The sequence below is a fragment of the Diceros bicornis genome, chromosome 2 (assembly GCF_020826845.1).
Source record: "Diceros bicornis minor isolate mBicDic1 chromosome 2, mDicBic1.mat.cur, whole genome shotgun sequence".
Taxonomy (NCBI): Eukaryota; Metazoa; Chordata; class Mammalia; order Perissodactyla; family Rhinocerotidae; genus Diceros; species Diceros bicornis.
In genome coordinates this window covers 91,326,562-91,351,482 of record NC_080741.1, presented here as the reverse complement: position 1 = coordinate 91,351,482, position 24,921 = coordinate 91,326,562, and the positions used below count along the sequence as shown (strand labels likewise).

The 24,921-nt window shown below is 38.3% G+C and overlaps 1 protein-coding gene across 7 annotated transcripts in view; it reads left to right on the top strand.

Annotated features, from left to right (window-relative positions):
- The window catches only part of TXNRD3 (thioredoxin reductase 3), a 79,672-nt gene that overhangs the window by 45,238 nt on the left and 9,513 nt on the right, over positions 1-24,921 (top strand). For all 7 annotated transcript variants that reach the window (XM_058566743.1, XM_058566735.1, XM_058566761.1 and 4 more), the window contains 6 exons: positions 549-664; positions 1,485-1,710; positions 3,190-3,282; positions 11,424-11,500; positions 12,072-12,228; positions 16,620-16,727. In XM_058566743.1, coding sequence (XP_058422726.1) covers positions 549-664; positions 1,485-1,710; positions 3,190-3,282; positions 11,424-11,500; positions 12,072-12,228; positions 16,620-16,727 — 777 coding nt within the window. The remainder of the gene's footprint in view (positions 1-548; positions 665-1,484; positions 1,711-3,189; positions 3,283-11,423; positions 11,501-12,071; positions 12,229-16,619; positions 16,728-24,921) is intronic.

Here is a 24,921-nt window from a genome sequence, read left to right as displayed (position 1 = left end):
TCTCAAGTCGTTTCACATTTCTCATCCCCAGTTGAAATATCACCTCCTTGGAAGCCATCCTTGGCTGCCTTCCCAGTCCCCCTACTCTACCCTCACTCTGCTCTTTTGGTTACTATTTTTATTTTTTATTTTTTGTGAGAAAGATTAGCCCTGAGCTAACATCTGTTGCCAATCCTCCTCTTTTTGCTGAGGACGATTGGCACTGGGCTAACATCCGTGCCCATCTTCCTCTACTTTATATGTGGGATGCAGCCACAGCATGACTTGATAAGCGGTGTGTAGCTCTGCACCTGGGATTCAAACCTGTGAACCCCGGGCCGCGGAAGTGGAGTACATGAACTTAACCGCTATGCCGCCAGGCCGGCCCTGGTTACTGTTTTATAAAGACTTCTGTTTTCTATGCTGGTGCTTATCACAGTGCATTATTATTTTTGCATGTCTGTTCCTTTTGAATGGAAGCTCTGTAAGGGTAGTAACTAGTGTGTCCAGGGTGTCTGATACCCTATAGTGCCTGTTGAAAAGGTGAAATTTACTTTTCTTTTCTCAAGGCAACCAATAGAAAAGGACAGGAAACCTGTTATACTGCTGCAAAATTTGTCATAGCAACAGGTGAGAGGCCACGGTATTTAGGAATCCAAGGAGATAAAGAATACTGCATTACTAGGTAAGGTGAAATAGTCTGTTTTAACTGTAAATTGCTGTGTGTTTGTGTTTCCAATTTATTTATTCCCTGTCTTATTTCACAAAAGATTTGAATTGATGAGTAAAAGTACATATAGTGCAAGGCACTAAGTAGTTAACATAATGGAGCAAAGAGAAAATAAGGCTAGGTAAATAATAAAGTCAGATTTATGCACAAAAATATGCTGTATGTTTCTAGGTAACTGCTCTGGGAGTTGGTCTGGGAATTTGGCTCTAAACTTCCTAGAGGCCAATGCAAAGAAGCGAATACAGTCAGCTTTAGGTTCTAGTATAGTCTGTATAGTAATAATGAACCAGTTGATCAGGAGAAGCATGGCTGCTCCTAATGTGAAGTTTGATATGCATTTCCTGGATAGTTATAAAGAAGACACTGTGTAATGTAGTACAATGACTTTCAAACATTTTTGACCAGGTGCACAGTAAGAAATACATTTTTCGTTGCACTGGTGTTCAAGTGAACACACACACACACACACACACACAGATCCAAGACAGACAAAACAATATTTCTTATCACATATAATGTAGTCTAATATTTTATATTCTATTTTATTTTTTAAAAAACTTTGCTTGTGATCCACTAATTTGACTCTGAAAAAACTGAGGTATACTTTTTACTCCACTGTAGACACTATTACAAACTCCAAAAGGCTGTTTCTTTTAGTGTTTCTTCAAGCACTAAATTGCAGTTCAGCCAACAAAAGACCATTATACATGGAAACCTAAATAACTCATTTCATTTTTATTACCTAGGTATTCTTTTCTTTATTTTTATTTTTCAGTGATGACCTTTTTTCTCTGCCTTATTGCCCTGGCAAAACCTTAGTAGTGGGTGCATCTTACGTTGCTCTGGAATGTGCAGGATTTCTTGCTGGCGTTGGCTTAGATGTCACAGTTATGGTGCGCTCAATCCTTCTTCGTGGCTTTGATCAAGAAATGGCAGAGAAAGTGGGTTCCTACATGGAACAACATGGTGTTAAGTTCTTAAGAAAATTTGTGCCTGTGATGGTAAGTCTAGGTGACATTTGGAATTCATTTTATTTTCTCTTTATTCTCTCTTTTATCCCTCCTTCATTTCATTAAATAAATTAGTCTGTACTCAAGAGGAAACTTTAAAGATAGTGTTCCCACCCCAAATCTGTGAAGCCGACCCCCACTTGTCCCTCTTCTCCTCCTCTAATATGGAGGTGTCCTTGCTCCTCTCAGGCTGTGTTTCCTCTTCTCACTGTTCCTTTCACCTTTTCAGGGACGTCCCATCTTCAGTTAGTTGTCTTCTTTCCTCCTTTATCATTCCCTTCAGTGTTGCTCATCCTTTTTTTTTTTTTTTTTTGGTGAGGAAGATTAGCCCTGAGCTATTATCCATTGCCAATCTTCCTCTTTTTGCTGAGGACGATTGGCCCTGGGCTAACATCCATGCCCATCTTCCTCTGCTTTATATGTGGGATGCCTGCCACAGCATGGCTTGATAAGCGGTGCCTACGTCTGCGCCTGGGATCTGAACCCGTGAACCCCAGGCTGCCAAAGCGGAGCACGAGAACTTAACCACTGTGCCACCAGGCCAGCCTGGGTGTTGCACATCTTTAAACAAATAAGCCCTCCCTTCCCCTCTCTGCCTTTCTGGCTGGGTCCCCATTTTTCTTCAGTGCTTTACAAGAAAACTTCTATACGTGCTACTTCTGATTTCTTGCCTCCGTTTTACACTTCAACCTTCTCTCAGCTTCTTCCATCTCTGCCACTGCTTTGAAACTGCTTGTCGGGGTCTGTGGCAAACTCCGTGTTGCCAAAGCCAATGGTGACATCCCTGTCCTTATGTTCCTGGGCGTCTGGGCAGCATTCGGTGAAGCTGACATCCCTTCTGTTTGAAACACTCTCCTTTCTCTGCTTCTATGGCCCCACAGCCTTTGGTTCCACATCTATTCAACTGGTAAATATCGGAGCACCTGGTGCCTCTTCACTTCTCTGCGCTTTTTACCTGGGCAGTCTGCTTTAGGCCTGTACTTTATTATCTCAATGCTCTTGGCTCTCAGGTTTATGTATCTTGCTCAGGCATCTCTCCTGAACTCCACACCCATTTATCCTGCTGCTCACCGGATATCTCCACTTGAATTCCTCAAGAGCATTTCAAATTTAACAAGACAAAAATGAAATTCTTGGTATTTTACCTAAATGTATTCCCCAGCTAAGCTTTCTGACCTATCTCAGTACTCAGTAAATGGTACTACAGTCCCCACGATTTATAAAGCCAACACCTAGAAAGCATCCTTTAATTCCTCCTTTTATGCTACCTCCAACTAATCCATTAACTTGTTTATGCCTCCAAATTGTATCTTGTATTGTATCAGGCCTCTTTTCTCTGTCTCTACTTAGTACAAAACCTAAATACACACACCCACACATACTGGGATATACTCACACACGTATACACCCTATAATCCATTTATTTCTGTCACCTTTAGATAGAATCAGTACATTATTTATCCTTACTAGGTTCAACAGTTGGAGAAAGGTTCGCCTGGAAAGCTGAAAGTAGTGGCTAAATCCACTGAAGGACCAGAAACTATTGAAGGAGTATATAACACAGTAAGTTTTTATTTTATAAGCAGTAAGTGCTTGAACACACTCATAAATTGGCACAGATGAAGCTTATAGGAAAGTTATACTAGGCTTAACTTTTTTTTGATTCCTTGTAAGAGTATAATAAATATGGAAGGTAGTTGGGCTGTTGACATTTAATAGTTTTCAGGGTACATGAAGAATACTGTGGTAAAATATATGTGCATGTGTAACTATGCACAGAATAAAATCTGGAAGCAGATCTATCCAACTGATAGTAGTGCTTATTTCTGGGGAATTAGATATCTTATACATTTCTGCATTTGAATATTTTTGCAGTAAACATTGAATATATCTTATAATCGAAAACAATAATAAAGATATTTTCTTCAAAAACAAACAATATAAAATTTCCAAATAATGTGACTAGTCCATGGATTGTTTTGGTTGGCAACAGTTCTAATTTAAACTGATGATATTTGGACACAAAGGTTTCTTTTGTAAACTATAGTTTATAGTTTTAACATAAACTATACATTTATATTTTATATACTCATATACATGATTTTTCTTTAGTTAAAAAAAGTAAACAATGTAGAGAGGATTAACAAAGCCAAAAAATATATAGCAAAACCAAAAAAGAAAAATCAACCCCTGTTGAGATTTTGATTAAGATTTCATTGGATTTATAAATCGATTGGAAACACTTGGCTTCTTTGCAATATTCAGTCTTTTAATCCATGAACATGGTATATCTCTGTTCTTTAATTAAACCTACTTTAATGATTTCCAACAAACTTAATACATTTCTCTGTAGAGATCAGGAACATCTTCTGTTAGATTTATTTCTAGCTACTTATGTATTTTTATGTAGTTATAATTGATAATTTTTTTTAAAATGTCATTGTCTTTAACTGTTGCTCATGTATAGAAATGCTGCTGATTTGTGTGTTTTGATTTAGTATTCAATAATCTTTGCTAAATTCTTATTTAATAATTTATCCGTAGATTATTTTGGATTTTCTTTGTACACATTCACCTTACATGTGAATAACAACAGTTTTGTTTCCTCCTTTGCATTCTTTTCTTCTTTATTTCATTTTCTCGAATGAGTGCACTAAGAATTCCGGTACTATGTTAGCAGGATATGGCAGTGGCAGGTGTTCTTGCCTTGTTCTCAGTATCAAAAGGAAGATGTTCAGTGTTTCATCATTAAAGAGTAATGTTTTCTATACAGTTTTGTTAGGTATTCTTTGTCAAGTTAAATTCTTTTCTATTTCTTGTTTGCTAAGTATTTTTTGGTTATTTGTTTTTTTGTTGTTTTTAAAAAACCATGAGTGGATGTTCAGTTGTAACAATGTTTCTTTTGTAGCTGTTGATCAAAAAAATTTTTTCTTTAATCTGTTAATGTGTTGAATTACATTGATTTTCTAATGTTCAATCAACTTTGTATTCCTGGTATAAACCCAACTTGATAATGGTACTTTTTATATTTTGTTGGATTTGGTTATTTATAATTTTTGCATTTTTATTCATGAATCACACTGGTTTATAATTTTCATTTCATATTTTGAACTTATCAGATTTTAGTATCAAGGTTATTCTAGCTTGTGAGAGAAGTTTGGAGTATGTTCCCTCTTTTTCTGTTTTCTGGAAGCATTTATGCAGTATTAGAATTGGTTCTTTATAGATTTGATAGAATTCACTGATATAACCATCTGGGCCTAAAATTTTCTATGGACATATATATTTGACCACTGATTCAATGTCTTTAACAGTCAGAGGACTTTTAAGGTTTTCTGTATTTTTTTTGAGTTACTTTTGATTAGTTATATTTTTCTAGGAATTTTCATTTTCCATTTCATTTATGTTATCAAATATATTGGTATAAAGTTGGTCACAATATCTAAATTCATAAATTGTTTATTTTTGTAATGAGGTATAATTTACATGCAGTGAAACGCACAGATCTTAGATGTACAATTCATTACATTTGACAAATACACATGTTCAAGTAGTCCACACTCCTTTGAAGATAACAGAAAATTTCTGTGAGTTCAGAAAGCTTTCTTGTGTCCCTTCCCACTCCCTGATCCCAAGCAACCCTGTTCTGATTCTGTCACCATAGACTGGTTTTGCCTATTCTAGATGTCATAGAAATGGAGCCATGCAATATACACTCCTCAGTGTCTGTCTGCCTTAGGATTCATCTGTGTTGTTGTGTGTATCAGTAGTTAGTTCTTTTTATTGTATGAATTATATGAATATACTGCAGTTTGTTTATTTTCCTATGGATGGTCACATAGGCTGTTTGCAGTTTGGTCTATTGTGACTAAAACTACTGTGAAGATTTCTTGCGTAAGGCCTTTTATGGACATAGATTTTCATTTCTTATGGGTAAATACCTAGGAGTGAAATTGCTTGGTCATAGGATAGTTTCTATGTTTAACATTTTGAGAAACTGCCAAAGACTTTCCAAATGATTGTATAATTTTATATTTCCACCAGCCATACATTCAAGTTTGGTTGTTCCATATCCTTACCAACATTTGGAATTATCAGCTTTTTCATTTAAGCCATTTTAGTGTGTGTGTAGTGGTATCTTATTATAGTTTTAATTCGCATCTTCTATGACTAATGATGTTGAGAATTTTTCATGTGTTTATTGGCCATTTATATATTTTCCCTTATGAAATGTCTGTTTGAGTCTTTGGCCAATTTTTGGTTGGGTTATTTGAAGTTTTATTCTTGAATCGCAAGAGTTCTGTGTATATCTTGGATATATTCCTTTTTCAGATGTATGTCTTGTGAATATTTTCATGTCATCTGTGACTTGCCTATTTGTTTATTTCTTGGCATCTTTTGACGAGAAGTAGTTTAAAAATTTTTATGAAGTCCAATTTATCGATTTTTGGTTTTATGGTTAATACTTTCTTTGTACTCTAAGAAATATTTGCTTACCCAGAAGTCATGAAGATATATATTTTTTTTATCTGAAGCTTTATAGTTTTATCTTTTATGTTTAGGTCTGTAATTCATCTTGAATTAATTTTTGTTTGTAGCATGAGGTAGGAATTAAGGTTCGTTTTCTTCCATATGGATATCTGGTGCCATTTGTTGGAAAGACTTCCCTTTCTCCGTTGAATTGCTTTGATGTCTTTGTTGAAGTCATTTGACTGTTTAACTATGGGTCTGTTTCTATACTCTTTATCCCATTGACCATTTGTCTCCTTTCACCAGTACCACATTGTTTTGATTATTGAAACTTTATAGTAAATCCTACGACTAGGTAGAGTAAGTCTTCCAACTTTGTTTAGGTCCTTTCCATTTCCATATAAGCTTTAAAATAGCTTGCCAATGTCTACCCCACAAAAGCCTACTGGGATTTTGATTGGGATTGTATTGATTATATGGATAAGTATAGAAACACTGACATCTTAACAATATTGATTTTTCCAGTATATGAACTTCATATATCTTTCCATTTATTTACGTGTTCTGTAGTTTCTCTCAGCAGTATTTTGTTTTGCTCTAGAGATTTTCATGTGTTTTGTTAAGTTTATCTCTAAGTATTTCATGTTTTTTAAGCTATTGTAAATGATATTTTAAAAATTTTAATTTTCAGTGGTTAGTTGCTAGTATATAGAAATACAAATGATGTTTTTGTTTTTGTTTTTTATCATTTTTATTTATTTATTTTTTCCCCCAAAGCCCCAGTAGATAGTTGTATGTCATAGTTGCACATCCTTCTAGTTGCTGTATGTGGGACGTGGCCTCAGCATGGCTGGAGAAGTGGTGCGTCAGTGCACGCCTGGGATCTGAACCCGGGCCACCAGCAGCGGAGTGTGCGCACTTAACCGCTAAGCCACGGGGCCGGCCCAAATGATGTTTGTATATTGATCTTGCCATAGCTTCTTAGGATATATGTCTACATATAAAACCAGTTTTGTTTTTTCTTTTCAACCTGCATGCTTTTTATTTTTTTTTCTTGCCTTGTTATATGAGTTAAGACCTCCAGTACAATGTTGAATGGAAATTGTGAGAGTCGGCATCCTCGTCTTGCTCTTGTCTTAGCGTTCAGTCTTTCATCACTGCTAGGATGTAAGCTGTGGGTTTTTACGGATGCCTTTTATCAGGTTGGGAAGTTTTCTTTTATTTGTAGCGTGCTGAGGTTTTAATTAAAATCCTCCTCTGGTCAATGAAGAAATCAAAGGAGTAATAAAAAAATACCTGGAGACAAATGAAAATGAAAATATAACATACCAAAATCTATGAGATACAGCAAAAGAGGTACTAAGAGGGAAATTTATAGCAAGATGGGCCTATCTCAAGAAACAAGAAAAATCTCAAATAAGCAATCTAACATTATACCTAAAGGAACAAGAAAAAGAAGACTAAATAAATCAGTAGAAGGAAGGAAATAAAACTGAAAGCTGTCCCTCTAAGAATAGGAAAAAGACAAGGATGCCTACTTGCACCATTCTTTTTAACATAGTATTGGAAGTCCTAGCCAGAGCAATTAGGCAAGAAAAAGAAATAAAAGAGATCCAAATTGGAAAGGAAGAAGTAAGAGTGTCACTATTTGCAGATGACATGATTTTATACATAGAAAACCCTAAAGAATCCACCAAAAAACTATTAGAAATAAAAAACAAATACAGTGAAGTTGCAGGGTACAAAATCAACATACAGAAATCAGTTGCATTTCTATACACCACAAATGAAATAACAGAAAGAGAAATCAAAAATACAATTCCATTTACAATTGCAACAAAAAGAATAAAATGCCTAGGAGTAAATTTAACCAAGGAGGTGAAAGACTTGTACACTGAAAACTATAAAACATTGTTGACAGAAATTGAAGAAGACACAAAGAAATGAAAAGATATTTTGTGCTCATGGGTTGGAAGAATTAACATAAAGTGTCCATATTTCCTAAAGCAATCTACAAATTCAGTGCAACCCTTATCAAAGTCCCAGTGACATTTTTCACGGAAATAGAACAAAGAATTCTGAAATTCATATAGAAAAGCAAAAGAGTCTGATTAGCCAAAGCATCCTGAGAAAAAAGAACAAAGCTGGAGGTATCACACTCCCTGATTTCAAAATATACTACAAATAGTAATCATAACAGCATGATACTGGCAGAAAAACAGACACATACATCAACAGAACAAAATTGAGAGCCCAGAAATAAACCTACACATCTATGGACAGCTAATTTTTGGCAAAGAAGCCAAAAACATACGACGGAGAAAGGAAAGTCTCGTCAATAAATGGTGTTGGGAAGACTAGACAGCCACATGCAAAAAAATGAAAGTAAATCATTATCTTACACCATACAGAAAAATTAACTCAAAATGGATTAAAGACTTGAATGTAAGACCTGAAACCATAAAACTCCTCGAAGAAAACATAGGCAGTATGCTCTTTGACATCAGTCTTAGCAGTGTCTTTTTGAATATCATTTCTCCTCACCAAGGGAAACAAAAGAAAAAAATAAACAAATGCGACTTCATTAGACTCAAAACCTTCTGCACGGGAAAGGAAACCATCAACAAAATGAAAAGACAACCTAGCAATTGGGAGAAAATATTTGCAAATCATATATCTGATAAGGGGTTAATATCCAAAATACGTAAAGAACTCACACAACTGAAGAACAAAAAAAACAAACAATCTGATTAAAACATGGGCAGAGGATCTGAAGAATCATTTTTCCAAAGAAGATACATACATGGCCAACAGACTCTTGAAAAGATGTTCATCATCGCTAATTATTAGGGAAAGGCAAATCAAAACCACAATGAGATATCACCTAATGCTCGTCAGAATGGCTATAATTAACAAGAGAAGAAATAACAAATGTTGGAGAGGATGTAGAGAAAAGAGAACCCTCGTACACTGCTGGTGGGAGTGCAAACTGGTGTAGCCACTATGGAAAACAGTATAGAGATTCCTCAAAAAATTAAAAATAGAACTACCATATGATCCAGCTATTCCACTTCTGGATATTTATCTGAAGAACACAAAAACGCTAATTTGAAAAGATACATGCACCCCTATGTTCGTTGCAGCATTATTCACAATAGCCAAGACTTGGAAACAACCTAAGTGCCCATCGATGGATGAATGGATAAAGAAGACGTGGTATATATACACAATGGAATACTAAGCAGCCATAAAAAAGACAAAATTGTGACATTTGCAACAACATGGATGGACCTGGAGGGTATTATGCTAAGGAAAATAAGTCAGATGGAGAAAGCCAAATACCATATGATTTTACTCATGTGGAAGATAGAAAAACAACCACCACCAACAAACACATAGACACAGAGAATAGATTGGTAGTTACCAGAGGGGTAGGGGGTAGGGGTGAGAGTGAAAGAAGTACACACTGCACGTGTGTACAGTGATGGATGACAGCTAGACTTTTGGTGGTGAACACAATATAGTCTTCACAGAAATTGAAATAGAGTGATGTACACCTGAAACTTACATAATGTTATAAACCAAGTTTACCTCAATAAAAAAATTGAACAAACAAAATCCTCAAAGGGTGTTAAGTTTTGACAAATGCTTTTTCCACATGTATTGAGATGATTAAATTGTTTTCTCCTTTATTCAGTTAATATGATGAATTACATTGATTGATTTTTGCATGTTAAACTAAAGTTGTATTTTTGGGACAAACCCCACTTGGTCATGATCAGTTATTCTTATATATTGCTATATTTGATTTGCTAACATATTGTTAAGGATTTTGCATCTATGTTCATGAGGAGTATTGGCTTATAATTTTATTTTAATATCCTTGTTTGATTTTGGTGTCAGATGTTTATGCTGACCTCATAAAAAGCAGTTGGGAAGTGTTCCCTTCTCTTTTTTTTTTTTTCTCTGCAGGGAAGGATTCGCCCTGAGCTAACATCTATTGCCAGTCTTCCTCTTTTTTTTTTTTCCTATTCCCCAAAGCCCCAGTACATGGTTGTGTATCCTACTTGTAAGTCCTTCTAGTTCTTCTATGTGAGCTACCACCACAGCATGGCAACTGACAGATGGGTGGTGTGGTTCCACTACCAGGAAACAAACCCGGGCTGCCACAGCAGTGAGAACACTGAACTTTAACGGCTAGGCCATCAGGGCTGGCTCCCTCCTCTTTTTTCTGGAATAGTTTGTGTACCCTTAGCATTATTTCTTACTCCAGTTTTGATAGCCTTTACCAGTGATGTCATCTGGGTGTGGGGTTAATTTATGGGAAGTTTATAAATTGTGAATTCAGTTTCTTTAACGTGTATAGAGTGTTAGTCTGCTAGGGCTACCATAACTAAGTACTGGGTGGCTTGAGCGATGGAAATATAGTTTCCCACAGTTCTGGCGGCCAGAAATCTGAGATCAAGGCGTTGGCAGGGCTGGTTCCTCCTGAGGCCTCTCTCCTTGGCTTGCAGATGGCTGTCTTCTCCCTCTGTCCTCACATGATCATCCCTAAGTCTGTGTTGTCTGTGTCCTAATCTCCTTCTCTTATAAGGACACCAGTCAGATTGAATTAGGGCCCACCCTAATGGCCTCATTTTACCTTATTACCTCTTTAAAGCTCCTATCTCCAAATACAGCCACGTTCTGAAGTATACTGGGGGTTAGGGCTTCAGCGTGTGAATTGGGGGGCGATGGGGGTGTAATTCAGCACGTAACATAGGGTTATTCAGATTTGTCTGTAAGTTTGGTAAATTGTGTCTTTCAAGGAGTCTATTTTGGGGATGTAATGTAGAGCATGGTGACTGTAGTTAATAATACTGTATTGTATACTTGACAGTTGCTAAGAGAATAGATCTTAAAGGTTCTAATCACAAGAAAAAAATTGTAACTGTGTGGTGATGGATGTTAACTATATTGTGGTGATCATCTCGCAATATATATAAATATTGAATCACTGTTTTGTGCACCTGAAACTAATATAATGTTATATGTCAGTTAATCTCAATAAAAAATAATAAAACACGTGTTGCCCTCAAAAAAAGGGGAATCTGTTTCGTCTAAGCTGTCAAATTTATTGGCATAGGGTGTTTCTAATATTATTATCCTTTTAATGTCTGAAAGATCTCTAGTGATGTTTCCTTTTTCATTTCTGATATTGATAATTTGTATTTTTGATGTCTGTCTAAATATAGGTTTTGTTAGCAATTGGTCGTGACTCCTGTACAAAGAAAATAGGCTTGGAGAAGATCGGTGTCAAAATCAATGAGAAGTAGGTACATGTGGGATCATCGCACTGTTGCCGCACAAAGCAGTGTTTTTGCAATCTCCTCTTGGAAATTCTCATTCGATTACTAAGATGCAAAATTTTAATCCTTTAAATTTACTTTACAAGTACTGGCCAGCTCTATATTATCAATTTTTTCATTAATCAATCAGTAACTCTTTATTGTTTGCCTTAAAGAGCTCATGCATTAAACAGTGATTTAAAAAAATAATTGTGGAAATATAGTCACTCACTGTCTGTTTTAGAGTGAATTTTTATATCCTGGGTCAGGCAAGGAGAAAAATTTCAAAGCTCTAAGTGCAACTCTGCAGGGAATCTGGAGATACCCTCGGCATCCACAAAACGAGCCAGGTTTCACCATCCGGAAAGGTGTTTTCTCTTGAAGCTACAGAAACCCGTGTTATCTGAAGCCATTGGTCTTATAGACAGTTGATGACCTGAGGGGCATGCGTTCTTAGAGGGAGGTCTTTCTCTGGGTATTTAGTCTTCTCCTCTTGCAGTTGCGTTAGTCATCCAGCAGTATAGAGTTAGTCATAATATATTTTTTTCCTAATAGGAGTGGCAAAGTACCAGTAAATGATGTGGAGCAGACCAATGTGCCCTATGTTTACGCGATTGGGGACGTTCTGGAGGGGAAACTTGAGCTCACTCCTGTCGCCATACAGGCGGGCAAGCTGCTGGCTCGAAGACTTTTTGGGGGCCGTTTAGAAAAGGCAAGTTGCTTACTATTGTTTTTGAGATAATATCTAAATCAAAATTATGACTGAAAAATCAGTACAAATAACAGTTGTGTGCTAGTTTTGCAAGTAAAGGGTTCCTCAAGATAAATCATTTGCAAGTGACTTATTTACCAGTGGTTTTCAATAAATATTTTTTGAGTATCTGCGACACTCAAGATGTTGTGCTGGGTGACATACATAGATTAGCATGGTTCCAGCCCCAAGGGCTTCCCGGGTAGGTGGGGGTAATGAGTAAGACAGGAGCAGTTAATTCTGACAGAAGGATGGGAAAAGGTGTCCCCGGTGGAGGGTGGCACTGTTGCTAGGGTAGGAGGGGCACTCCGTGTGGATCAGGCTGCTGGCTCTGGCATCAGAGTCTGCTTGGTGTGTGAACTTGTCAAATCCTTTCACTTCTCTGGGCCTCAGTTTCACCATCTGCAAAGCTAACGGTGTGAATCAGATGATTTCTACAGTCTCCCTCACCTTTCATACTTGTGGATCAAAGATTTGGGATGGGCTTTGTAGGATGAGTAATTCAGAACTGAGGAAGCAGAGGGCTTTTCTGGTAAGTAGAGAGTGTGAAGGAAAGCACAGAGCTCCGCAGTGCTGGCGTTGTTCTGGGGACTGTGAGTAGTCTCAGGAGTTTCAGCCCAGGGAGGTCTGCCCACTCCATCAGGAGCACTGCATGTGTGCAAGTGTTGGCAGATGAAGGGCCCCTGCGGAGACGGCTCTACCGCATTAGTAGATGGGGGTCAGGAATGCTAACTGCACTGTCCCACACAGGATTGTCCCATCCACAATACCTGTAGCATTTGGAGTACATATGGGCAGAGCAGTTGGTGGTACAGGAGCACCACTGGGAATGAGGTTGGAAATTTTAATTGGGTGGCAAATCATCAAAAATCTGTGATGCCACAATAGAGTATTGGTGTGGCCTTCTCTAGCCAGCCCTGGTGGTCTAGTGGTTAAGATCTGGGACTCTCACTGCCACAGCCTGGCTTCCCTTCCTGGTCAGGGACCATACCACTTATCTGTTGGTTGTTATACTGTGGCAGCTACATGTCGCTGTGATGCTGAAAGCTCTGCCACTGGTTATTTCAAATACCAGCAGAGTCTCCCATGGTGGACAAGTTTGAGCGGACCTTGTAGACTAGACAGACTAGGAAGAAAGACCTGGCCACCCACTTCCAAAATAATTGGCCATGAAAACTCTATGAACAGCAGTAGAGCATTGTCTGAGAAAGTGCTGCAAGGTGAGAGGATGGCACAAAAGGACCGGACTGGATTCCACTCTGCTGTCCACAGGGTCGCTAGGAGTCAGAATTGACTGGATAGCACTAACAGCAATGACCGTCTCTAGGCAGTGGGAACTGTTGAAGACCTTTATTTCCCCTAAGTTTTTATTTAGAAAGATGTCAAACCACAGAAAGAATAGTAACAGTCACCCATATTAACCTTTCACCCATATTCTGCAGTTATTCACATTGTGTCATTCTTACTATGTCTCTTCTTTCTGAATACGTATATGTACAATACATATACCTTTTTTGCTGAGCTTTTTAAAGTAAGTGGCAGACTTCAGTGATGTTCTGCCCCTGAACACTCCAGCACGTATCTCCTAAGAACAAGGATGCTCACCTCCGTAACCACAATTCCATTACTGTAGCTGAGAAATTCAACAAAAATGCAATAATATTCATATTTCCTCAGTTGTCTGTTAAGTCTGTGTGTGCACACGTTCTGATTCACAGTACGTTTGGCTCTTCTAACTCCAAAGTCTCTTTTAATCTGATACAGTCCCCTGCCTTTATTTACCTGTTTGTTTTATTTTTCATGATTTTGATTTTTTGATGAGTCTAGGCTACTTTTCTTGTAGAATGTCTCACGTTCTGGATTTCTCTGACTGATTTTGCATGATTAGGTTCAGGTGAAGCGTTTTGGGCACATCTTCTTCATAAGGGATGCCGTGTGCTGCTGCTTTCATCACCCCAGGTGCCTTGTAAGGTCCTGAATGAAGACCTTTTGGACACATGAAAGTGTTGGTGGATGAGGAGCGGCTGGGGATGTGGCTCTCTGGCATCAGCGGGTGGGGCCGGGAATGCTAACTGTGCAAAGAATTCTCCTATCCAGACTGCAGATAGCAAATGTATGTGGTAGCGTCAGTTGCCTGAGGCTTTACGAAGTTCATCATGGTGGCTGTGGGGTGGAGAGATTGGAAGACGGAGCAGTGTGTTCAAGAAAAAGAGAGGTTGAAGGTACAGGACTGAAAGGAAGGCTGCAGGTGGGGCAAGATGCAGTTGAGTGCAAGGGGAGGAGACAGTGCAAGATGTTGAAAAAGTGCTTTAAGTGAAAGAGGGGAAAGCTGAGGAATTTCCTGTTGATTTTTCTTTTTTTTTCTTTCTTTTTTTTTTTTTTTTTGGTGAGGAAGATCAGCCCTGAGCTAACATCCGTGCTAATCCTCCTCTTTTTGCTGAGGAAGACCGGCTCTGAGCTGACATCTATTGCCAATCCTCCTCCTTTTTTTTCCCCCAAAGCCCCAGTAGATAGTTGTATGTCATAGCTGGACATCCTTCTAGTTGCTGTATGTGGGATGCGGCCTCAGCATGGCCGGAGAAGCGGTGCGTCGGTGCGCACCCGGGATCCGAACCCGGGCCGCCAGCAGCAGAGCGCACGCACTTAACCGCTAAGGCACGGGGCCAGCCCTCCTGTTGAGTTTTCTTAATTGATATGAAACAGGAGACAAAGGCATCTGTTGAAAATGAGTCCTGCCCTGTAAGCCATGGGATATGGGGTCAGTAAATGGATTGACGAGCCTTTGAGGGCCTAAAGGATGTCAGAAGATACTCAGGCAGTCCACGTGGTTGTGTGGTTTTCTCTAGCCGTGGTGGAGAAAAGGACACACATGCTTGGCTTCCCGTGACATGCAGGTTAGCAGACGTGAAGTGGCGTCAGAGCACGTTAGTTACAGAGTCTCGGCTGACGTGCGCTGTGCACAGATTGCCTCACTGATGTAGGGATACCTGGTAGTGTTGTGATTTGTTTTTCTTTTGGGTCACAGAAAATAGAAACTCACTCAAACCAGACAAACTGAGGGAGTTTCTTATGAGAGTCACACGGATTGGTAAGTGGAATTGCACAGTAATTTAGAACAAGAACCGTGCGGGGGCTGGCGCTGGGTTTGTGGCTGGTCTGGGGCCCTGGCACACGGCGGGCTTTCACAGGGGGGTCTCCCTTTAGCCTAACTTGGCTACAACTCTGCAGGTGTGTTTCTTCCTGTCCCACTACCACCTGGGGGATTCTTCCTTTGCTGCCAGTTCATTTTTCTGCAGAAGAAAGAATTTGATTGACATAGTTCATCTTTTTTCTGCATAGATTTCTGGGCAGTTATGCATTGGCTTTCTTTGGGTTAGATGTCCACCCTTGACCTAAGCACCTGTCATCAGTTGGCAGGGATTGGGGGCACACGTAGTGCTGTGGGCAGTGAAGCCACTTGAAGGGGCTCTGGGTGGGCAGGCAGAGACCTTCATCTCTGGTTGTCCCCTCCACCCTTTCTCGGCCCTTGCACACTGCTTTCTCTCCACACACAGTTTTAATGATGCTTCTGCCAATGCATTCCAATTCTTCTCCACACAATCACAAAGACACTGTCTCCTCCCGGAGGGATGCCACGTGGGCTCAAGCTCGCTTTCCCATGGACAAATGCTGGAGCTGCTAGAAGGCTGTGTGTGGGGCTCAGAGTCTGCAGTCTTCCTGTGATGTCCACTCATGCTCTGCCTTAGTCTGATAAGGGCTCTCAAGGGGTTCCATCATAATCACAGGACTTAAGAGATCCTTGCCCCTGTGTTATGTCCCCCTCGCCCTCAGTGCACATGTGCCGTCTCCCCTTGATGGTCTGGGACAGTCAGTCAGTCCAGCACTGCTGAGTGGCTTCTTTGCCCATCCTCTCAGCAGCACAGTTATACGAAATGGCCAAGGGTGTTCTCAGCTTCCAATGAAATAGCATAATTCTTGGTCACCCAGTTAAGGTGCTCCAGGGTCCAGAATTGTGGGGATGGAGAGGAAACATTTTAGAGGGTGTCTGTAGGGGCAACGAAGTGGCACCATCTCCACCTCTACCACTTGGTTTTCAGACCTTACGTCTGAAGGTGGGGCTCTGGGGGAGCCAGTCCCATTCGTAGGTCACTGGCCAGTGTGTGGTCTCTGCCCTAGAGGCGGGCCTCACACCATCTGCTGTAGTGTCACTTAGAATCCCCTGACAGAGTGATGTGGAAGAATAGGTTACACTGAACTGGACTTATTTGTTTTCTTTTTATAAACATATGTAATATAGTTTTTTGCTGTAAAAAGTGTCACAAATAAGAGAATGTAATTTGTTTATCTTTCAGTGTGATTATATTAATGTTCCAACTACAGTGTTTACTCCTTTGGAATATGGCTGCTGTGGATTATCTGAAGAGAAAGCTATTGAAGTGTATAAAAAGGAGAATCTAGAAGTAAGATTGTGTTTTTATTGTTTACTTTTTAAGAATTTCTCTTAATGAACTATTTGTCTTCACAGTCACTTCACAGTCACATAAATTGCCATTTGGAAGTTACTCTATGGTTATATTATAGGACATCATATTTCTATTTTAGGAAAATTAGAAATTAAATAATTTAAACCCTGCCTCTCTAGCAAACTAATAATAATAATACGGTTGAGGAAAGAGGGACATATACTGTGTACATTAGGACTTTTGAATTACACATAACAAACGTCTACTTGAGTGAGCTTATACAAGGAAGCACAAGTCATTGTAAGATCTTTTGGAGATGCAGGAATGTATCAAGACCTTAGGAAGGGATAAGAACCAGGAATTGGAAGACCATCTCAATTCTTTCTTTTACTTGCTTGGGGTCTATGTATATGTTTGTGTGTGTGTGTGCAGTTCATTTTTCTGTTTCTGCAGACAGACTTGATTTGCCCCTGGAATGCACATAGCAGCCAAAATAAGACCTTTCTTCTGCTACCAAGTTTATCCAGTAGTTCTGGTCTTTGGAGGAACAGATTGACTCACTGTTCCTTAGTCTCAATTGCAAATTATGTGAGAGGACATTTGATGCTTCTCAGTTGCGTCAGCTATCCACCCACTTCCATTTGGCGTGGAAGTAGCCAGACTCATCTCGCATCAGCATGGCTCTGGGAGCGTCTACTATTGATGGGCTGGAGGTGGGGAGGGTGTTCAGTTCCCAGGGTTGTTGGCCTATTGTGGGCTGTGGGCTATCAGACTCCCCAAAAGATGTCCTCCACACATGTTTATTTCCACCTCCCCTTCACCCCTCCCCCACAACCATATGCTTATAAATATTTTCTTACATTGTATTTTGGTGAGTGGTTTCAGTGGCTTTGTTCTGCATACCCTCCCAACATAGGAAGGATAGGGAGAAATAAAGAGAGTTGGAAGATTATTACTACTTGATGTTTTAAGCAAAAGAGAATTGAAATCTCAGTCCTCTCCCTTGAAGACATTTTAATTTATTACTGGGAATTCCTTTAAGCCCTAGCACTGATGTTTCTAGTTAAATGGCCTAATGACTTACTGAAACTCTTATTTACATTTCTTGTGTTGGGAAAACGTATGAGTAAAGCTTTATAATGTTATTTTAGATGGCTGTTTTCAATGAGAAATTTGTTTTAGAGGACATTATTTGATCAGAGTTTATAATTAACTCCTTGTAATAACGAGCCACCGTTTTTGCAGTGTAAACTTTTACTTGGGTCTTGGAAAATTGACGGTAACAATTATGGATTTAACACTTTTTTCTAAAACTTTCTGAAATTAATGAGAAATTAAGTTAGAAAGGCAGGCTCATGAGAAGAAGAAAGTAGAAGGTCATACCCCAGATAAAAGGAACGTCTTTGTAAGAAAAAAGTTCCCCAAATTTCTGGGATTACTTTAATGTCTTTTTCCTAAGGTTCACTGCAGATCAACTCACCTATTTTATATATATATATATATATTTTTTTTGCATTTGAAAGAACTAAAAATTTGATCTATTAGTATTTTTTAATATAAAAGAGATTTGAGGAAGTCTCTCAAAAATACATATTTTTTTTAAAGTGAAGAAATCAAGGTGATAAGAAAATGAGGGTAGAAAAAATATGGTGGTGTTAGAAGAAACGTAATTTGTTGGGTCACAAAATTCATGCCATATAGTCCTATAGATCTGCTTTAGGATTAAGCTAAATATTTAATTGAATTCTAAGTTTCCTACTACCTGACTGGAAGGCGGAGAATTGAGAGCTATTTCTTCAAGTTCCTATAAAAGGGTGATTGAGATTTGGTGAATAATATCCTTAAAATAGCCCTTTAGTAAATTCAATAATGGGTTTTATAGAGCTTTTTCTAGGACTTTTTATATAGCTGTTATTAGATCCAGAAATGCAGTCCCATGGCATAACGCCAAAAGTAATTCCTGAAGGGGCCAAAATAGGGCTGTGCTAGTGTATTGCTCTTTGGTGGCCTGACTTAATACCAACTTTTATATTAAAAATGAGTATCTAGAACCAAAGTTTTAACCTGTTCTAGTATGAATTCCTTTGAGAATCTAATGAAATCTTTGGTTTCCAGGAAAAAAACCCTATACATGCCAATATACCTGAGAATCACCCTTAATTCCTCCCTGTAGTCACCATCTATGGTCAGTTCACCAGGAAGTCCTATCAGTTTTACCTTCAGCATATGTCTTGTATGTATCTACTTATTTCCATTTCCGCCTTCACCATCTGTTCCAACCCACCATTATGTCTTATCTATACTTCTGCTATATCCTTCCTCCTGGTTTCCCTGCTTTCACTCTCAACCCACTCCAATCCAGTCATCACACATTAGGCAGAGAGATGTTTTAAAAATACAAATCATGTATGCCATTTCCCCACTTAAAACTCTTTAATGAGTTTCCCATGCTCAAAAAATACAATCTAAACTCCTTACTATTTGCCATAAGATGCGTTAAGTAATCAAGCTGTTCATGGTACTACTCTCTGACTTACTCATAATGGTCCAGTCACACTGGCCTACTGTTTGTTCCATAAACTCACCATGTTCTTTCCTGTAGCATAATCTCTGGGCTTCTAGTTTCCTTTGCTTATCACTATAGATGTGTGAAAAAGCAAGGCTGATCAACACACCTGCCAACACTTGGGAAAATGTTCCTCAAAGGAGACGGATAAAAAGCAATAGTATGTTCTTCCTCTGCTGTAGTAGTTCCATACCTGATACTGCCACTTAGGAGAAGAGACAGAGAGGAGAGAAAAAGAAATGTCAGGATTTCTCCTGAGAAAAAAGGCCAGGCTTTCTTCCTGGCGAATACCTGTTACATGGAAGGAGCAACCAGAGATCACCATGCACTGATTGTTAAGGTCAAATTGAGAGTCAAAAACACTGTTATCACTGAACAAACAAATACATTGGAATCAAAAGAAGCACATGACTGAAAATAAAGTTAGTTATATAGGAAAGGTTGAGATAATTACATTTTAATGTGGAAGAAAAAAGACAAAGAAAAAAGATGATAGGTATGGGTAGGCAAAGATGATCCAACATAAATATAATTCATACCCCTCAGTAGAAAGCCTAACAGATGGTACAGAAGTAGTGTTCAGAAATATGATAAAGAAAACATTCCTAATATTAAAGAAGAACTGAATCTGAAGATTGAAATAACTTACCTTATTGTAGGAGAAGTTGATGAGTGATTGGCAGAGACATGTCCAAGTTAAGCTAGTCATCTACAGCGAGCAAAGAGTCAGCCTGGCCTCAGGGTTTTTCATAGCACATTCAGTGACAGAAACTTAGAGCGATGTCTATACTTTTGAGGGGAAGGGATCTGCATTTAAAATAAACTCTCAAGGATGGGGAAGACAGGAGAGGACACAAACAACAATGAAATTTGGGGGAAAAAAGCAGATAGATGAGTGTTAAGTAACCCAGCAGATCAAAAAAAAAAAAAAAACTTCTAAGCAGGTATGGGAGAAAGTCAAGAAACCAACCTGGCTTTACACCAAAGTCATCAAGGCTCAAAAATCAGTGACACCATGTACCTCTGCAGGAGGGCATGGGGGCAGTTAAGATAGACTCTTTGAAACCATCTAAGAAGCAGCGAGTCTCACCTCTCACCACTCTGCAGAGCACTTTCCACACACTGGCAAATGTCTGGAAGGTTGTTTTGTAGAGAGGGTTAAAACCAAGCATCTCTTGACCAGGGGGCACTGGGTTCGTATGAGGACACGGGTGCCCTGCCAGTACGGTATTTGAGTGAGCAAGTACGCACTGAATTCTGAGACCTCTTCTCCCACTCAGCTCCCAGAACTCTGGCAACCAGCTCTTCACTCTTCTCTGGCCTGAGGTTGGTAGAGTCTTATTTCTCAGGGGACTCGGGCGAGCCCATAGGGAAAGACCTAAAGCTACTGAATAAGGGTCCCCAAATAAACTTCCCAGTTAGGCAATCTGACAGCAGAGCTCAAATTCAGTAAGCCCCAAATACAAGCTCAGAGCTTTCAAACTTTAAAAACTTTTTTTTAAATTGAGGCATAATTTACTTACAGTAAAATGATATTTTTAGATATACAGTTCTATGAGTACAAACACAGTTGTGAAACCATTATAATCAAGATGTAGAACAGTTTCATCTCCCCCAAAATCAGACATTTTTAATCTCCAGCACTTAATATGAGCAGACAAAGATGATGAGACCTGAAAGAAACAGATGATGCCAGTATCCCCAGAGATAATGTATTATAATCATGAAAAGAAAATAGGACATACTGTCAAAAGTAACATTCAGGGGACCAAAAGACAACTATCAGAAATACTAAATATTATAGCAGAAATTAAAAACCCAATGGATGAGTATTTAGCCCAGAGAAATGAAAACTTGTGTTGATCTGTATGTACACAAATGTTTATAGACGCTTTATTCATAATAGCCCCAAACTGGAAACAACTGAAATGTGAATGTGACAACCAAAGGCGAATGAGTAAACTAACGGTGGCACATCCGTACCCTGGAATACTACTCAGCAATAAGACGGATGAACGGGAGTGACGTTACAGAAAATGGAAGAGAAGAAACCTCTAGGAATCAACCCCACCACCAAGACAACAATTGAACTGGCAATAAGTGTTTGAAGCAATTCTTTTGGAATCCTGGAGTTTAGTCAAATACTTTCAGCATCCAGGGGGAGCTTGATGAAGAGGCTGGGAATTTCAGTGTATCCAGTAGCAGATGACATTGTTGTAACCTCCACAAGCTGAAGTGGCTTCCCTGCTGCAATGGGATTTCAAGAGACAGTCCTCCTCCACCCTCCCCATTTTGGGAGTCAGACATTTAAGGAAATCTCATCAGGTCAGAAACCACAGCAACTTCACACAACAATGAATATACACCGTACAAAGACAGTTTGGAAAAGTCACACCCAGATGAATCCAGCTCTCAACAAGCAAAAATCAGCAATCTCTGAGACATGGGAATAAATAATTTCCAGAGTTACCACATTATAATATTCAGAAGATGAAGGCTCAAGAAAAAATAACAAAGCATATATATTAGTTTGCTAGGGCTGCCGTAACAAAGTACCACAGGTTGGGGGCTTAAACCACAGAAATTTACTGTCTCACAGTTCTAGACGCTAGAAGTCTAAGATCAAAGTGTCGACAGGGTTGTTTCTTTTTGGTTTCTGTGAGGAAGAATCTATTCCATCCCTCTCTCCTAGCTTAGTAAATTGTATCAGCAGTTGTAAATTGAGTCATGAGTTTGACAGCTGGGTGGTTTGTATGTGCTTTTCAGTTTAGCATATTAACAAGTTGCTGTAATCCTTATGTTCGTTTTTGTATTTTTTAAAAACTGAGCACAATGAAATACTCTTTTGAATTCTTTATCTTCTGGATTGTAAAAATATAGGAGGAAAAGTGCTATGAGGAATTGAAAACAATAAATAAATTAAATAAATAAATCTCCTAGCTTCTCGTGGTTTACTGGCAATTTTTGTCATTCTTTGCCTTGTAGATCTCTACCTTTATCTTCACGTGTCATTCTGTGTGTGTGTGTGTGTGTGTGTGTGTGTGTGTGTACATCCAAAATTTTCCATTTTTATAAGGAAACCAGTCACATTGGCTTAGGGGACCACCCTACTCCAGTATAACCTCATCTTAACTAATTACATTTGCAATAACACTGTTTCCAAATAAGATCATGTACTGGGGGCTAGGACTTCAACAGGTGAATTTTGGGAGGACACAGATCAACTGATAACAACATACAAAGAAACAGGAAAGTATGGCCCATTCACAGAAAAAAAAAGAATTCCACAGAAACTATCCCAGAAGAAGCCCAGACATTGGATTGGCATTATTAGTCAGAGATATTACATCAACTGTTAAATCAATGTTAAATATATTCAATGAGCTAAAGGAAACTGTGGACAAAGAACTAAAGGAAATCAGAAAAATGATTTTGGAACAAAGTCTGAATATTGGTAAAGAGTTAGAAAGTATGCAAAGGAACCAAAGAGAGATCTTGGAGCTGAAAAGTACAGTAACTGAATTGAAAACTCACCAGAGGGGGTTCAACAGCATATTTGAGCAGGCAGAAGAAAGCATCAGTGAACTTGAAGATAAGACAATTGAAATTATCAGTCTGAGCAGCAGAATGAAGAAAAATGAAGGCAGCCCAAGAGACCTGTGGGACACCATGAAGCATACCAGCATATGCATTAAAGGAATCCCAGACGGAGAAGAGGAAGAAAATATTTGAAGAAGTAATGGCCAAAACTTCCCAGATTTCATGAAATACATGAACCTACACACCCAAGCAGCTCAAGGAATACCAAGCAGGGTAAACCTAAAGAGATCCACACCAGCACACATTATAGTCATATTGTTCAAACCCAAAGAAAAAGAGATGATTTTGAAAGCAGCAAGAGACAAGTGACTTGTCATCTAAAGAGATCTTCAATAAGATAAATGGTTGATTTTTTCATTATAAACCATGGAGGCCAGAAGACAATAGCATGACATATTTAAAGTCCAGAAAGAAAAAAGCTGTCAACCAAGAATTCTATATATGGCAAAGATGTGCTTCAAAATGAAGGAGATTAGGCATTTCCAGAAAAACAAGAGCTGAGTGAATTCATTACTAGTAGACCTGCCCCCCCCAAAATGCTATAAGGACTCTTTCAGGCAGAAATGAAAGGACACCAGATAGTAATTGGAAGCTATAAGAAAAAACACAGGACACTAGTAAAGGTAACTTCATAGGCACATGTGATAACCAGTGCTATTGTACTTCTGGTTTGGTTTGTAACATCTCTCTTTTGCCTATTTGATTTAAAAGGCACATACACAAAACAGGGATTATAAATCTACGTTAATGAGCATACACTGTATAAAATGTGATCTGTGACAATAAGAATGTAAAGGAGAGGGGATGGAGATGTATAGAAGCAGAGTGTATATTATTGAAACTAACTTGGTATTATTCAAACTAGATTATTATAAATTTAAGATGTTAATTGTAATCACCAAAGTAACCACTATGAAAATAACTTTTAAAATATACAGAAAGGAAAGAAGGGAATCCAAATGGCATACTACAAAAAATAAACTAAATACAAAAAAGACAGTAGTGGAGGAATTGAGGAATGAAAAATATATGATTTACAGATAATGAATAGCTAAACGTAAAAGTAAATCCTTCTTTATCAGTAAGTTAAAAGTAAATAGATTAAGTTCTCCCATGAAAAGACAGAATTTCTCAGATTTCATTTAAAAAACTAGGATCCACCTATATGTTGTTTAAAGAGACTCACTGTAGATATAAGGACACAAACAGATTGAAAGTTAAAGGATAGAAAAAGATATTCTATACAAATAATAACCAAAAGAGAGCTAAGGTGGCTATATTATTGTCAGACAAAATAGAATTTAGATAAAAAACGTTACAGTAGAGAAAGAAGGGCATTATATATTGACTTAAAAATTCATTAGGGCAAGAAAGGGTAATTATAAACATATGGAGCCCCAAAACATATGAGGCAAAAATTAACAGAATTGAAGAGAGAAACAGATATTTCTACATAGTAGCTGGAGACTTTAAAATACCCTATCTTCAGCAATGGATAAAACAATCAGGCAGGATAAGGAAATGGAGCACTTGAAAAACACTATAAACCAATTAGACTTAATAGATGTGTACAGGACACCTGAATAACAACTGCAGAATACACATTCTTCACAAGTGCAAGTGGAACATCTCTGGGATAAACCACATGTTAGACAAGACAAGCCTTAATAAATTTTAAGAGATTGAAATCATGTCAAGTGTCTTTTATAATCACAGTGGAATAAAACTAGAAATCAATAACCAAAGGAAAACTGGAAACTCACAAACGTGGAAATCAAACAAAACATTTTTAAACAATGAGTCAAAGAAGAAATCACAATGGATAATAGAAAATAACTTGAGAGAAATATAAAGGAAAACACAACATGCCAAAACTTATGGGATGTAGTAAAAGCAGTGCTTAGTGGGAAATTTATAGCTGTGAACACATACATTAAAAAAGAGAAAGATCTCAAATCAACAACCCAACAGCATACCTTAAGGAACTAGAAAAGGTAGAACAAATTAATCTCAAAGCTAGCAGAA